The sequence below is a fragment of the Lynx canadensis genome, chromosome D1, assembly GCF_007474595.2.
Source record: "Lynx canadensis isolate LIC74 chromosome D1, mLynCan4.pri.v2, whole genome shotgun sequence".
Taxonomy (NCBI): Eukaryota; Metazoa; Chordata; class Mammalia; order Carnivora; family Felidae; genus Lynx; species Lynx canadensis.
In genome coordinates, this window is record NC_044312.2 from 109,241,115 (window position 1) to 109,253,032 (window position 11,918).

The 11,918-nt window shown below is 60.7% G+C and overlaps 2 protein-coding genes across 6 annotated transcripts; one reads left to right on the plus strand and one right to left on the minus strand.

The window, feature by feature from the left end:
* Positions 1-4,742: 4,742 nt before the first annotated feature.
* CD1H11orf68 (chromosome D1 C11orf68 homolog) lies at positions 4,743-7,003 on the minus strand. 4 transcript variants are annotated; one of them, XM_030332643.1, is made up of 2 exons: positions 6,846-7,003; positions 4,743-6,151 (listed from the first exon to the last, which is right to left on the minus strand). In XM_030332643.1, exons 1-2 carry the CDS (start codon positions 6,986-6,988, stop codon positions 5,395-5,397), a joined length of 900 nt encoding a protein of 299 aa, XP_030188503.1. In that variant the 5' UTR covers positions 6,989-7,003; the 3' UTR covers positions 4,743-5,394. The 4 variants fall into 4 exon arrangements, with proteins under 4 accessions (XP_030188503.1, XP_030188502.1, XP_030188505.1 ...); XM_030332642.1 differs by having other exon boundaries at positions 4,743-6,154; XM_030332645.1 differs by lacking the exon at positions 6,846-7,003 and adding an exon at positions 6,437-6,790.
* A 232-nt stretch (positions 7,004-7,235) lies between these two features.
* DRAP1 (DR1 associated protein 1) lies at positions 7,236-11,439 on the plus strand. Of its 2 annotated transcripts, none has more exons than XM_030332853.1 (7): positions 7,236-7,474; positions 7,720-7,792; positions 7,904-7,997; positions 8,279-8,398; positions 8,498-8,612; positions 8,827-8,915; positions 9,289-11,439. In XM_030332853.1, the coding sequence occupies exons 1-7, from the start codon at positions 7,433-7,435 to the stop codon at positions 9,392-9,394; spliced, it is 639 nt and encodes a 212-aa protein (XP_030188713.1). In that variant the 5' UTR covers positions 7,236-7,432; the 3' UTR covers positions 9,395-11,439. The 2 variants fall into 2 exon arrangements, with proteins under 2 accessions (XP_030188713.1, XP_030188714.1); XM_030332854.1 differs by having other exon boundaries at positions 7,240-7,474; positions 8,519-8,612.
* The last annotated feature ends 479 nt before the right edge of the window (positions 11,440-11,918 follow it).

Here is an 11,918-nt window from a genome sequence, read left to right on the forward strand (position 1 = left end):
CCTGTGCTGCCAGTGCCCAGGATGGCTCTGCCCGCTCAGCCTCTCTCCTGAGGTTTCTTGGAGCAGCTCCCGCTCTCTGTAGCCCTAAGCCCAGGGCAGTTAGGGCTCGTCACCCAGTCCTGGAGCTCTCCTGACCCTCCCAGACCTGAGGCTTACCCCCACCCCTGGGCTCTTGGGTGCCAGTTCCTGCTCTGGGCCAGGACGGGGATGAAACGCTCATCCTGGGATAAAAGGCTGGCGGGCCTGGGCTGGGCCAGTAAGCCACCCCACCCTCGCTGGGAGGTCCTCTGGGCACCCATGTAAACTGAGTCATGGGGGGCAAGGGGGTGACTCATGTAGCCTGTGAGTGGGAGCCAGATAGGGCAGAGCTTGCCTGCGGAGGGCCGCTGGCCCTGCCTCATAACGTCACAGCTCTCAGGGTCCCTCCAACACCGGCAGGACCCCAGCGTGCCTCGCCGAGGGACAGGGTCTGGAGGCTGGACTCCCAGTGAGCACGCCTGTGCCCGTGTGTTCCTGTTTGAATGTGTGGCGTCGGGGAGTGAGGCTGGGCAGACCGGAAACAGAGGCTGTGACTCGGGAGGAAAGGATTGGGGTTTGGAAAGGAGTCAAAGCCCTAGAGAGGACAATTTTGGCGGGAATGCTTCTCTGCCCTCTTCTGGCCTCTGGGGGTTTGGCTGTTTTTTTTTTTTTTTTTTTTTTTTTTTTTTTTTTTTTTATTCTTGCGGGACTAGCTTTCTCTTTTTAGCCTGGGAGGAGCTAGGGCCCAGTGGGTAACATGTCTGTCCCGGGAGCCAGAGCTGCTCCGGGACGAGGGACACAGCTCCCTGCCACAGGGGTGTGTACAAGCACTTTGGGGAGTTGTGGAGGCTGCCAGAGCGTTTCTAGCCTTGACTGTGGCCCAGTGACTTTACCTCTTTTGGCTGCAGATTTTTACCGTCCAGTTTTTACTGAGGAGGCTCAGTAAAACAGGGGCTGCGAGGACCAAAAAGCTAATGCATGCAAACCGCTTGGAGCAGTGCCTGGTACAGAGCAGGTCTTTGTGCCCCTTTGCTCTTACTATCTGAGCCTCGGTGGCCTCATCTAAAAAATGGGTGAGGGGAGGGGGCCAGAGGCATCCCTTGTCCGGCCATTGCTTTGGCTCTAGTCTCTGAGATCATTCCCACTGCCTGACTCTGTCCGTCTTTCCAGCCTGGGGGGTTTCATGATCTGCTGGGAAGCCAATAAATCAAGAGAAAATGGGTTCAGTGGGTTTCTGGGCCGGGTGCCCTCAGGTTACCCCTCAGTGTCTGGGGGATGCGCGTCAGAGAAGTGGGGAGTTTCCCTCCCAGGATGAATCAGCTGTGTCCCTGCCAGGGCCCCTCCCAGAGGGCGGGAGAGGGGTGCAGTTGCCCTGCTGGGAAAATCCCCAAAACCTCGCCAAAGTCCTGGCTGAAACTTTCTCCCAACTCAGACATTTCCTGTCTTCCCTGGTTTAGCCCCTAGCCCCGGCTGAAATCAGGGGTCCGGTAGATATTCTCTCCATTCCCTGGCCAATCCCTCTCTAGCCTCCTCCCTGAGGTTTGGGGTTCACGGGACATGTGAATGGGAGGTGGGGAGGGGGAGTCTCCTTGCCCTCTTCTGTCATCCTTCCCATGGTTTTGTTTTTTTTTTTTTTTTATTTTTTTTTTAAATTTTTTTTAACGTTTTTATTTTATTTTTGAGACAGAGAGAGACAGAGCATGAAGGAGGGAGGGGCAGAGAGAGAAGGAGACACAGAATCGGAAGCAGGCTCCAGGCTCTGAGCCATCAGCCCAGAGCCCGACGCGGGGCTCGAACTCACGGACCGTGAGATCGTGACCTGAGCTGAAGTCGGACGCTTAACCGACTGCGCCACCCAGGCGCCCCATCCTTCCCATGGTTTTGTAAAAGAGAGCTGAGCACGGAGGCTTGTCCAAATTTACTCAGCCTGGCCCACCCCGGGCTCGGGCTGCTTCCTTACCCCAAACAGGGCAGAATCCCCTGTCAGCCTGAGGGGGTGGGCCTTGGGGAGCCCCCGGCCTGGTAGGGAAGCAGTCCTTACCACAGGCCTGGGAGATCCTTCCTGCCCAAGTAGGCTTAGTCACTGTACTCTCTGGGCCTCAGTTTCTCTGCCAGGAAAATGGGAATCTTAGTCTTGGCCCAGGCTCTCTCTCCAGCAGTTGTGAGGCCCCGACTTGTGTGCTTTACAAATCAGATCCTAAGTCCTTGCTGGGACTTGTAGCCCCCCACCACATCAGCACTTTCTATCGTGGGGGCTCAGCAATGCATCAGGTGCTCTGGAGTTGCACGACCTGGGTTCAAATCTTGGCTCTGACACTTATGGCTTTGCAACCCGGAACCAATTACTGAACGTCTCTGGGTCTCAGTTTCCTCTTCTGAAAAATGGCAATAATGATAGAGCCAGGTGAGACTTCGATGAGACGGCGTATGGAAACACTCCGCATGGTGCCTGGCTCTCCTCACGAACAGAATGAAGAAACAGGCCCAGAGACAGAGAGTGACTTCATTCAATCGCTCGTTTATTCAGTAACATTTATTTGGCACTTGTGCTAGGCCGGGTCCTATGCTGGACACTGAAGATACCCTGCGGGATCAAGTGTGGCCACTGTCCTTGAGGGGCCCCAGACATACAGATGAGAGGTGGGTGGGTGTGACGGGAGTCTGTGGTGCGGATGAACGGGGAAGAAGAAATCCAAGAGGATGAGCTGGGAGGTCTGAGGTGCGTTCAGCCAGGAAAGCAGGTGAAGTTCAGGCACACCAAATGCAGGTGACAGCGTGAGCAAGGCACAAAAACGGGAAAGGCCAGCATGGATGCAAGAAAACAACAGACAGCTCAGATTTCTGGAACAAGAAGGGTGAAGCAGAGAGTGGATGAAAGGACTCCAGAGGAACCGACAGGGGCCGCCTTTGCTTTGAAATTTGGATTCGGGTTTTAGTTAATTTACGGAGAGGTTGCTCTGCCCAAGCACTGTGTTAGGCTCTTGGGACAGGGCTGAGACTTAGACACTGTTTCTGCTTTCGCTAAGCCCCACACTCTGGGCCTGTGGCTTAGGGACCAGTGGGAGACAGACATCAAGCAATTACATAAGTAACCTCTCAACCCTTGCTGAACGACAGGTGTTCAAGCAGAAGGAACGGCCTGAGGCCCAGGGCTGCATGCCAGGCGGTGAAGGACATGCCAGTTGGCTCCGGTAGGGTAAGCACAGGCAGGAAGGGGCACCTGAGGGAAGCTGGGGCTTGGCAGGGGTCTAGGTCACGGGAGACCTCAGGAGAGCGGACTCTATATTGCAGGCCATGGGGAACCATGGAAGGACTCTGAGTAAGGGAGGGGCTCGGGCAGCTCTGCAGGAGAGCTCTGCAGAGGGGTAGCGGGGGTCACTGGGAGGGAGTGGAACAGAGGAGGCAAGCTGCAGTGGTGTGTGGGAGAGTGGGAGAGAGAGAGAGAGAGAGAGAGAGAGAAAGAGAGGACAGGGCGAAGGCAGGGCCAGGAGGCTGGAGGAGAGGGGAGGAGCGTGTGAAATGCTTAGTTAGGAAAAGAGAATCAGGTGCTGCAGATACCAGTCGGGCATCTTTGTGAGACCCACGAGCGCCTGGCCGGGATCCCTGCAAGCCTCGGCCCGATGTGGTCAAGTGCAAAGCACCGCTTGTCTGAGGGAGGCAGGGCAGTGGGCTCTAAATCGGAGACCACCCAGCTCTGGGACTTCCCAGGGCTGGGGCTGGGGGGGGGGGGACTCAACCCTGGGGAAACTTGGGGTGAAGAGGAAGCTGGGGAGGGGGCTGAGCCAGCATCTCATGACTCACCCACTTCCACCCCGTCAGCCCAGTGGCATCTCCGCTCCCCTGCTCCAAATTCCAATTTGGTGAGGCTGCCGAAGGCTGAGTCAGCTCCGGCACGGCACGAGAGCAGCATCCCAAGGGGCCCCTTGCCAGAAACCTTGGCTTCCAACCAAGGCCGGGGCCAGGCTCCCAGGCTCCAGGAGCCTCGGCTGAGCGGGGCGGCCCGGCAAGATCACGAGGGTGAACGTGCCTCGTGGGTTGTGAAGAGCTCGCTGTGGCCGAGGCCCTGGGCAAGCGTCTGAGGAGGCGGCGGGGGCCAGGGCGCAAGTCCGACTCTGCTCGACTCACCACATGACCCCGAGAAAACCCCTTTTCCCTCTTGGCCTCAATTTCCTTGACCACACAATGGGACCCACATTTCCTTCTCGACGGGCTGTGAGAATCGTACAATGCACGTGGAAGTGCTCTGCAAACTGCCCAGTGGCCCAGGACACTCAGGGCGGGAGAAGGGAGTATAAATGGGAAAGCTTCCACAGCTTACAGCTGTGCAGGTCGTTCACTGCACAAGGATGTTCAACCGAGGCTGCTGAAATCTAGCCCACTGTCTGCTCACGAGACCATATGCCCTAACCTACAACTGCCAGGACCAAGGGGATACCTTTCTCTAACTGGCACAAATACACCCTGTGGGCTAGTAGAAGCCCCTCAGACTTGGCTGGGTCAATCCCTTAGCTTTACGGGAAACCACCAAGAAACCGACTCTGACCCTTGGGACGGAGGAGAAGCAGGACTGGCTTTGCAGAGGCTCTCAGAGAGGTTCCCGGCCTTGGCAGTGAGGTGAATCTTATCACTGGGGGCAGTCAGGGGTGCCCAGTTAGGGCAGAGAGGCAATCTCTCCCGGCCTGCCTCTCTCCAGCAACCAAAGCAGGGAAACAACCAACACAGCATTTTAAAAAACACTCAAGACACAGACCCAAACTGGGTTTTATTGAAATGCCAGGAGCAGGCACATGTCAAGGTAGCGAAGGAAGAAAGGAAGGTGGTGCAGGCTGCAGGAGATGGCAGGGAGGGGCCGGCCCCATGTCCATGGCCCTGGCATCCCCTCTCTCTGCAAAGGGCTGAGTGGATACAATCACCCTCTCCCCCCAACAAAATAGCATGCTTAGGCCTGCAGGGCCTTTGCCCCCTGGACTGCAAAGGCTCCAAGAGGGACCGGAGCGCTAATTTTTCTCTCTTGTGAGGGAGGAGGAGGACAGAATGCAGGAGGAGACAGAGGTACAGCTGGACATGACGGTGGCCAAGGAAGGCTCTCCTCCTGGAAATCTGTACCCAGCCTGCAGTTCTGTATGACAGAGGGGGGCAGCAGTGAAAAGAGAGGCTGAGGGTCTGGCCCTCAGGGAGGGAGCCAGCTGGTGGGGACTCGAATCAGCCCTGAACAGAGGGCAAGTGTTCAAAGGGATCGAAGATGCAGGCAGTTCCCGGTTGACCTAGTCCTCAGAGCTGGGGGGCTCAAACTCTTTGGGACACAGAGGAGGAAGACGGGAGGATCCATCCCGAGCGTGGGAGGGGGCAGAAGGGGGTCGTCCCCACTTGGCCACACTAGGTCAGTTCCACATTGTTGGCGCGGTCCAGCACACGGGAGCCACGGGCACTGCCCCCCAGCTGGAAACGACTCTCATAGAGAGTGGGGCACAGGTGCCAACGGTTGGCCCGATAGATGCCCAGGTAGGTGTAGACGTCAGGCTTGTAGGTGAGCAGGCACTTAATGCCCGCTGCGCGGATGGCCGCATCCGCCTCCAGTACACCCAAGCGGTCCGTGAAGTCATCCGTGTAAACACAGATGACCTGGCGCCCACCCTCCCTGGCCCGTGGGCTCACCTTGGCCACCTGAAGCCGGCCCTCGACCACGGCCCGAGCAATGCCAGCCCAGGCATGGTCCAGCTTGAAGCCAGGTGCCAGGTGTATCAGCCACTTGCCGGAGAGCACATGATGGGTGATGGCCAGCTGGCGCAGGGTACTCGGTGTGACGGGCCGCCCGCTGGTCTGCAGAACCTCCCAGGCTGCCTGCAGGCCCTGCACGTCGCCCGAGTTGGGGACATAGCCCTGCCCATACGCTGCAATCCAGCCCACAGGCTCGGAGTTGGGTGAGCCAGGGTCCCCATAGCGAGTGACTTGGGATGGTGGGTACTTGGCCAGCCAGGCATCCAGCTCAGCGGCAGGTGTGGTGCGGGCATCAAACACCAGCCAGGGGTCCATGTCGGCTGCCATGGCCTCTGCGGCCAGGTGCTCGGCAGTGAAGCCATCCTCACGGCCGCCTGGAGAGTCTTCCTCCTCCATTTCTTCACCAGGCTCCATCCTGCTGTGAAGGAACCCAGTTAGGGCAGGTCCAGGACAGACCTACAACTTGCCGGACCCTAGCAGGTGCAGCCAACGAGCTAAAACTCTGTGGCCTTGGGCAAGACCTAATGTCCTCAGTTGCCTCATCGTTACAGTGGACAGTAACTGTTCCGGTCTCCTAGAGCTGTTGAGAAAGCGAACACCTGAGGCGGAATCAGCGCTGCAAAAAGGTTGCTGCTAATATCGTTACCACTCTCCCCGATTTACAGCTCAGAAAACTGGAGCTCAGAGAGAAGTGACTTACCCAAGGTCACACCTGCCGTGAGTGTCAGGGCCGAAACGTGAATTCAGGTGTGGGAGCAATCAGCCCGGCTACACCACCGGGTCCTGCCAGTAACCGGTAGGAATCCCGAGCACTGGGATCTAACGGAGGGCGGCAAAGAAGCGCGCGTTCACGCAGCATGAGGCAGGCCCAGTAGGGCCAGACCTCTCAGGCGGGCACTGTCGGGCCCGCTTGAAGACGAGCACAGTGATGCTCAGAAAGGGCAGTGACCGGTCCAAGGCCAACGGGGCGGTGGCCGGACAGGAACGCAGGCTTGTTAAGGGCCTACGAGAGGGCCAGCCTCCGGCCCGCCGCGCCCGCCGCCATTAGCGCCCACAGCCCGAGCCGCGCCCCCGCCCAGCCCTGCCCCCTCCCGCAGCCCCGCCGTCACCTCCGGCCTTCGCCGCGCTCGGCGCCGCTCCAGCCCCGCGCCCGGCTCCGCTCCTGCCGGGGCTCCGCGCCGCTGCCGCCGCCGCCGCCGCCGCCGCCGCCGCCGCCGCGCCCCGCCCCCGCCACGGCTGCCGCCGCCGCCATCTTAGCGCCCGCCGCCTCAACAACAACTTTATAGACAAGCGCAGCACGGGGCGGGGCCACCGGGCCGGTCGGCCGCGCCGCGGGGCGGGGCCCGAGAGGGGAGGGGTTGACCCCGGGGGCGGGGCCGTCGGGGAACCCGGGGCGGGGCGGGGCTTCGGGGGCGGGGCGGGGCTAACGTTCGCTCTCCCAGGCTTGGGGGCGGGCGGGAGTGGCGGTCGGGTCCGGGATCGACGCACTCCGCCGGGGAGGCTCCAAAGGGAGGGCGCTCGGGTCCTGCGAGCGGCGTCCTGAACGGCGGCGCTAGGACCCCGTGGGGAGCGGCGGGGGCGGAGCAGGCGGCACCAGGACCCGGGGGAACCGCGGCAGGCGGGCGGCGAGCAGGCCCGGGGGCCGGGAAGCTGCGGGCGGCGGCGCTGGGCCCGGCGCGGCGAGAGAGGCCCTGAGATGCCGAGCAAGAAGAAGAAGTATAACGCGCGGTTCCCGCCGGTGAGCACGTGGCCGGGCCCGGGAGGAGCGGTCCCGGCTCTCGGGAGGCTCCGGCCCAAGTCCGGCCGTGGGGGCGGGCGCATCGCGGTGTTCGGGGGCACGGACGCCCCGCCCCCTTCCGTGCCCTCCTCGCGTCGGTGCCCCCCGCCCCCTTGCTCCCGGGATACCCTCTCTCGTTCCCCCCCACCCAGCACCCCTTTCTGGGACGGAGGCGACGGGGTCCGAGCTTTGTGCTCCCTCCCCAGGCGCGGATCAAGAAGATCATGCAAACTGACGAAGAGATTGGGAAGGTGGCGGCGGCTGTGCCTGTCATCATCTGTATCCTGTCGGGGCCTGGCCAGGCTGAGGGACGTGGGGTAGGGAGGGAGCCCGGGGTCGACTTGTTTAAGCAGGGGATCCCCCACCCGTGTTCTCCTTGACACTTCTCAGCCCGGGCGCTTGAGCTCTTCCTGGAGTCGCTGTTGAAGAAGGCCTGCCAGGTGACCCAGTCCCGAAACGCCAAGACCATGACCACATCCCACCTGTGAGTGGTCTGGGAGCTGGGAGGGCCCAGTGGGAGTTCACACACTCAGGGGAGGTGGGAGGCTGCTGGGAGACCAGCAAAGCCTCAAGCACTGGCGTGTTTGAACTGGGGTGGGGGGGGGGGTGGGGAGGGATTGGGTGGTCTACCAAGATCGGGAAGTTCGGGTAGTGGAGATGGGGTGGAGGTTTTCCAGGTTTATTCTCCTGACATACAGAGACCCTTGCTGAGGGACCAGACATCTGGGCCCTACCTGAATGCCACGTTCCCCTCACCTCTTCCAGGAAGCAGTGCATTGAGTTGGAGCAGCAGTTTGACTTCTTGAAGGACCTGGTGGCCTCTGTGCCTGACATGCAGGGAGACGGGGAAGACAACCACATGGATGGGGACAAGGGTGCCCGCAGGTGGGGAGCCGGGGCCAGGTGTCCAGGCAGGGAAGGCCAAGGCCACCAGGGTTGGGGGTGGTCGGGGGGTGGTCAGGGAGTGGTGAGGCCTCTGGGCAGATGGACTGTGCCTTCCCGAAGGGGCCGGAAGCCAGGCAGCGGTGGCCGGAAGAATGGTGGGATGGGAAGCAAAGGCAAGGACAAGAAGCTGTCGGGGACGGACTCGGAGCAGGAGGTGAGTGAGGCCCCCGGCCTTCTGCCCTACCCTGTGGTGGGAGAGAGCAGTCTTGCATCAGCCTGAGCTGGCTGGACTCCTGGGCCCATCCTCACGTGTGGTTTTTTTGTAAACTGGGGCTCTAGGGGTCAGTCTGCTGACCCTGCCACTCCCAGGCTCTCCGGCAATGGCCTCATGCTTTTCTTGTCCCCTCCGAACCCTGTCTTGCTGCTAGGATGAGTCTGACGACACCGACACTGATGGGGAAGAGGAGACGTCACAGGCTCCACCACAGGCCAGCCACCCCCCTGCCCACTTTCAGAGGTGAGCCGCTCAGTGGCACCAGAGGGGGCTGACGGATTCCTCCAGGCTGACTTTGTCCTTCCTGTCCTCCGTGGCCACTTGGTTTCGTTGGCTGTGGCAGATTTGGGGGATGGGAAGGGAGGAACCAAGGAGGGCTTAGAGGCAGGAGACTGCTCTCAGAAGGTCCCTGCCCCCACCCACACCCCGCCCTGGTGAATGCGGCTTGAACTGGTGCTGTGTGACCTGCTCTGGGCCCTTCTCTTCTCTGAGCTTGGCTGCCCGTTGGTACAGGGAGCCGTGGGCTCCATGCTCACTGGGATAGCGTAGGGCTCAGTGGGCAGGAATGGGCCCTGGAGAGCGGCCTGATCTTTCTCTCCTGCTTTCTGCCCTGCAGCCCCCCGACACCCTTCATGCCCTTCACCTCGAGTCTGCCTCTGCCCCCGGCCCCCCCGGGCCCCTCAGCACCTGACGCAGAGGATGAAGAAGACTATGACTCCTAGCGCCCTCTGCCCCCCAGGCCACACCCCCTTTTAGCTGGTTTTAGTTGCTCTGGGGGGAGGAGAGAAGGTAGAGCTGTTCTTAAATTTATTAAACAATTAATAATAAAAGGGAACACCAGTGTCTGTCCCAGCCTATGTCCAGGGCGTTGTGGCCACCTTCCCATCCACCCACCTGCATTCCCCATGCTGAGCTGAGGCCAGGAGCGGTGGTGGGCAGGGTAGCAGAGTGAAGGGAGGGGCCAGAGGCCACGATTCTGCCAGGGTAGGAGCAGGGGTGCTGACAGAAGGAAGGCGGGCAGAGTGGTGGTGTAGGGCCTAAGCCAGGGGTGCCGCTTATGCTGGGGGACGACCTGTTTCGTTGTGCTTTACGACCCCGGAAAGGTGCCTGTCTTTCTTTGAGTGGCCTCTTCGTGTCTCTCTGATGGAGGCTATTCTGCCCTCCCCGGGCTGCTGCAAAGGGACCGATTGGACAAGTAACGGGAAGAGGCCTTGCACGCTGTAGAAATCTGCGTCTGGTGCCACGAAGGGTATGTGGGAAGGAGCTGAGGGAGCAGAGGTAGGTGGGACTGTCGAGGGCCCCGAAGATCGGCTTTCGAGCAGGAACAGTGACACAGCTGGGCAGTCCGCCCCCATTTCTGAGCAGACCTTGGAATTGCGGGGTCCACGAGGCAGATGCGTGCCTTCAGGGAGCAGGGGCTCGGGGAGGCTGAGCAGGAGACGTGGAGGACGGTGGGCAGACTTGAGGTGCGTGTTAGCAGACTCCAGCGTGCTGAGAACTGACTGGAAGTGGGGCTGAAAGGGAGAGAACTTTAAGGATTCCCAGGTTTCTGTCTGCAGTGACTTGGGCAAGCCCCCCCCCCCCCCCAGCTGGAGGACACAGAGAGCAAGATTAGGTGTTAGGCTGTGACGAGTTTGGGGTGCCTGTGAAGCTGCTGGGGAGAAGGCACTGGAACGTAGGGGCCTGGAGACAGATGCGCGAGCTTAGAGAGTGGATGACCTCGCCTCAGGGAGAGAGGGTGGAGCCTGGACAGGCCACCAAAGGAGACTGAAGAGCAGCCGCCCCCAGGGCCCCCAGGGGCCACTGGCAGTGCCCACGCAAGCGTGTCTGGGAGGAGGGAGAGGTCAGCGGTCCCAACACCTTGCAGGCTTTAGGGAAGGCTTGCTGGTCGTTGACAGGCTGGGAGCTGGAGGTGAGAAGCCGAGGTGAGGAGAAGTGATGCTCAAGGCTGAGAAGCGGAGATAAGAGCTGTGGCTCGGAACGAGGACCGAGGGGACAGTTTTGGGTTTTGTGTCCTAAGGTGGCAGAAATGTCAGCTATAGCGAGGAAGGGGACCGGGGATGGGAGGGGGCGGATGCGGTGAGGTCAGGTCGCCTGGGGCCGACCCCAGCCTGACCAGGGGGAGGTGCAAGGTGACGAGGGGGTTTGGCAGGGGCATTGAGGTACTCGGTTTTTATCTGACAGGGTCTGGCTTCTCTGGAGAAGAGGAGGCCAGGTGGCAGGCGTGGATGGGCCTGGAGCCTAGGAGCAGCTGGGTCCCGTCTGCTTCTCCTCTGCTCCCCCTCTGGTTATAGTGTCCCTGCTATCTTTTGGGGACAACCCCAACCTGTAGTACGCGCAGCGGTCCCCACTCCCTGATGTCAACGGGTGGGGACATCACACTACACACTGTGGCCACAGTGCGTGGTGCGGGCCAACCAACACACCTGAGCCCTTGGGACTTTAGGTGGGACCGTCGGGGAAGGGTATTCACAAGATCGCTAGCTGTCCCGTGGCACTGGAGGCAGGAAGGAACCCACTCGGCAGCCTTGGAGAGGATGATGGTGGCCACACCGGGGTAGGAAAGCTGGCAGAATGTAGGCCGGATGCTGCTAGAAGCCTTTTCCCACCCCGAGGAGCGCTCCTGGCTGAGGATGAGGTCAGCGCAGCAGATCCAGGAGGCTCAGAGATACTGACGTCTGATGACACCTGGACCCAGTCTTGCCTGAACCCTGTGTACCTTGGACTTCTGAGTCACGTGAGCCAATAAACATTTTCCCTCTCGAAACCAGCTGGCTTTCTGTCACTCATAACTGAAACAACTCTGGCTGACGGGGACCATGAATGGAAGGCGGTTCCCAAAGGCCCAGGAACGGGAGCAGCTCTCCCCAGCAGTAAGTTGGGCCCATCCGGGGAAGGTGGCCACTGGGGTCCGCTGAGCTGAGGGCGTGCCAAGCAGGTGTGATGAGTCGGGGTGGGAGAGGAGGAGACCCTTGGAGCCTGTTGCTGGGCTCTGTCCAGAGGTGAGGTTCTGAACTGAGAGGGTTCGCAGCGACCAGGCTGGGGAGGATTGGGAGAGGCAAGGAGGCCAGGGTGCTGGAAGCAGCCTCCAGGCAAAAGGCTGGAGGAGGCGCAGGTGAGGTAAGATGCCAGGAGCCGCTGGCCTGCGCCTCTGCTTTCCAGGCCTGCTTTTTTAGCCTGGGCAGTGGGCTGATGGGCATAACCTCTGGAACCAGGCCCTGGATTCAAATCCTGACCTCTCCATTT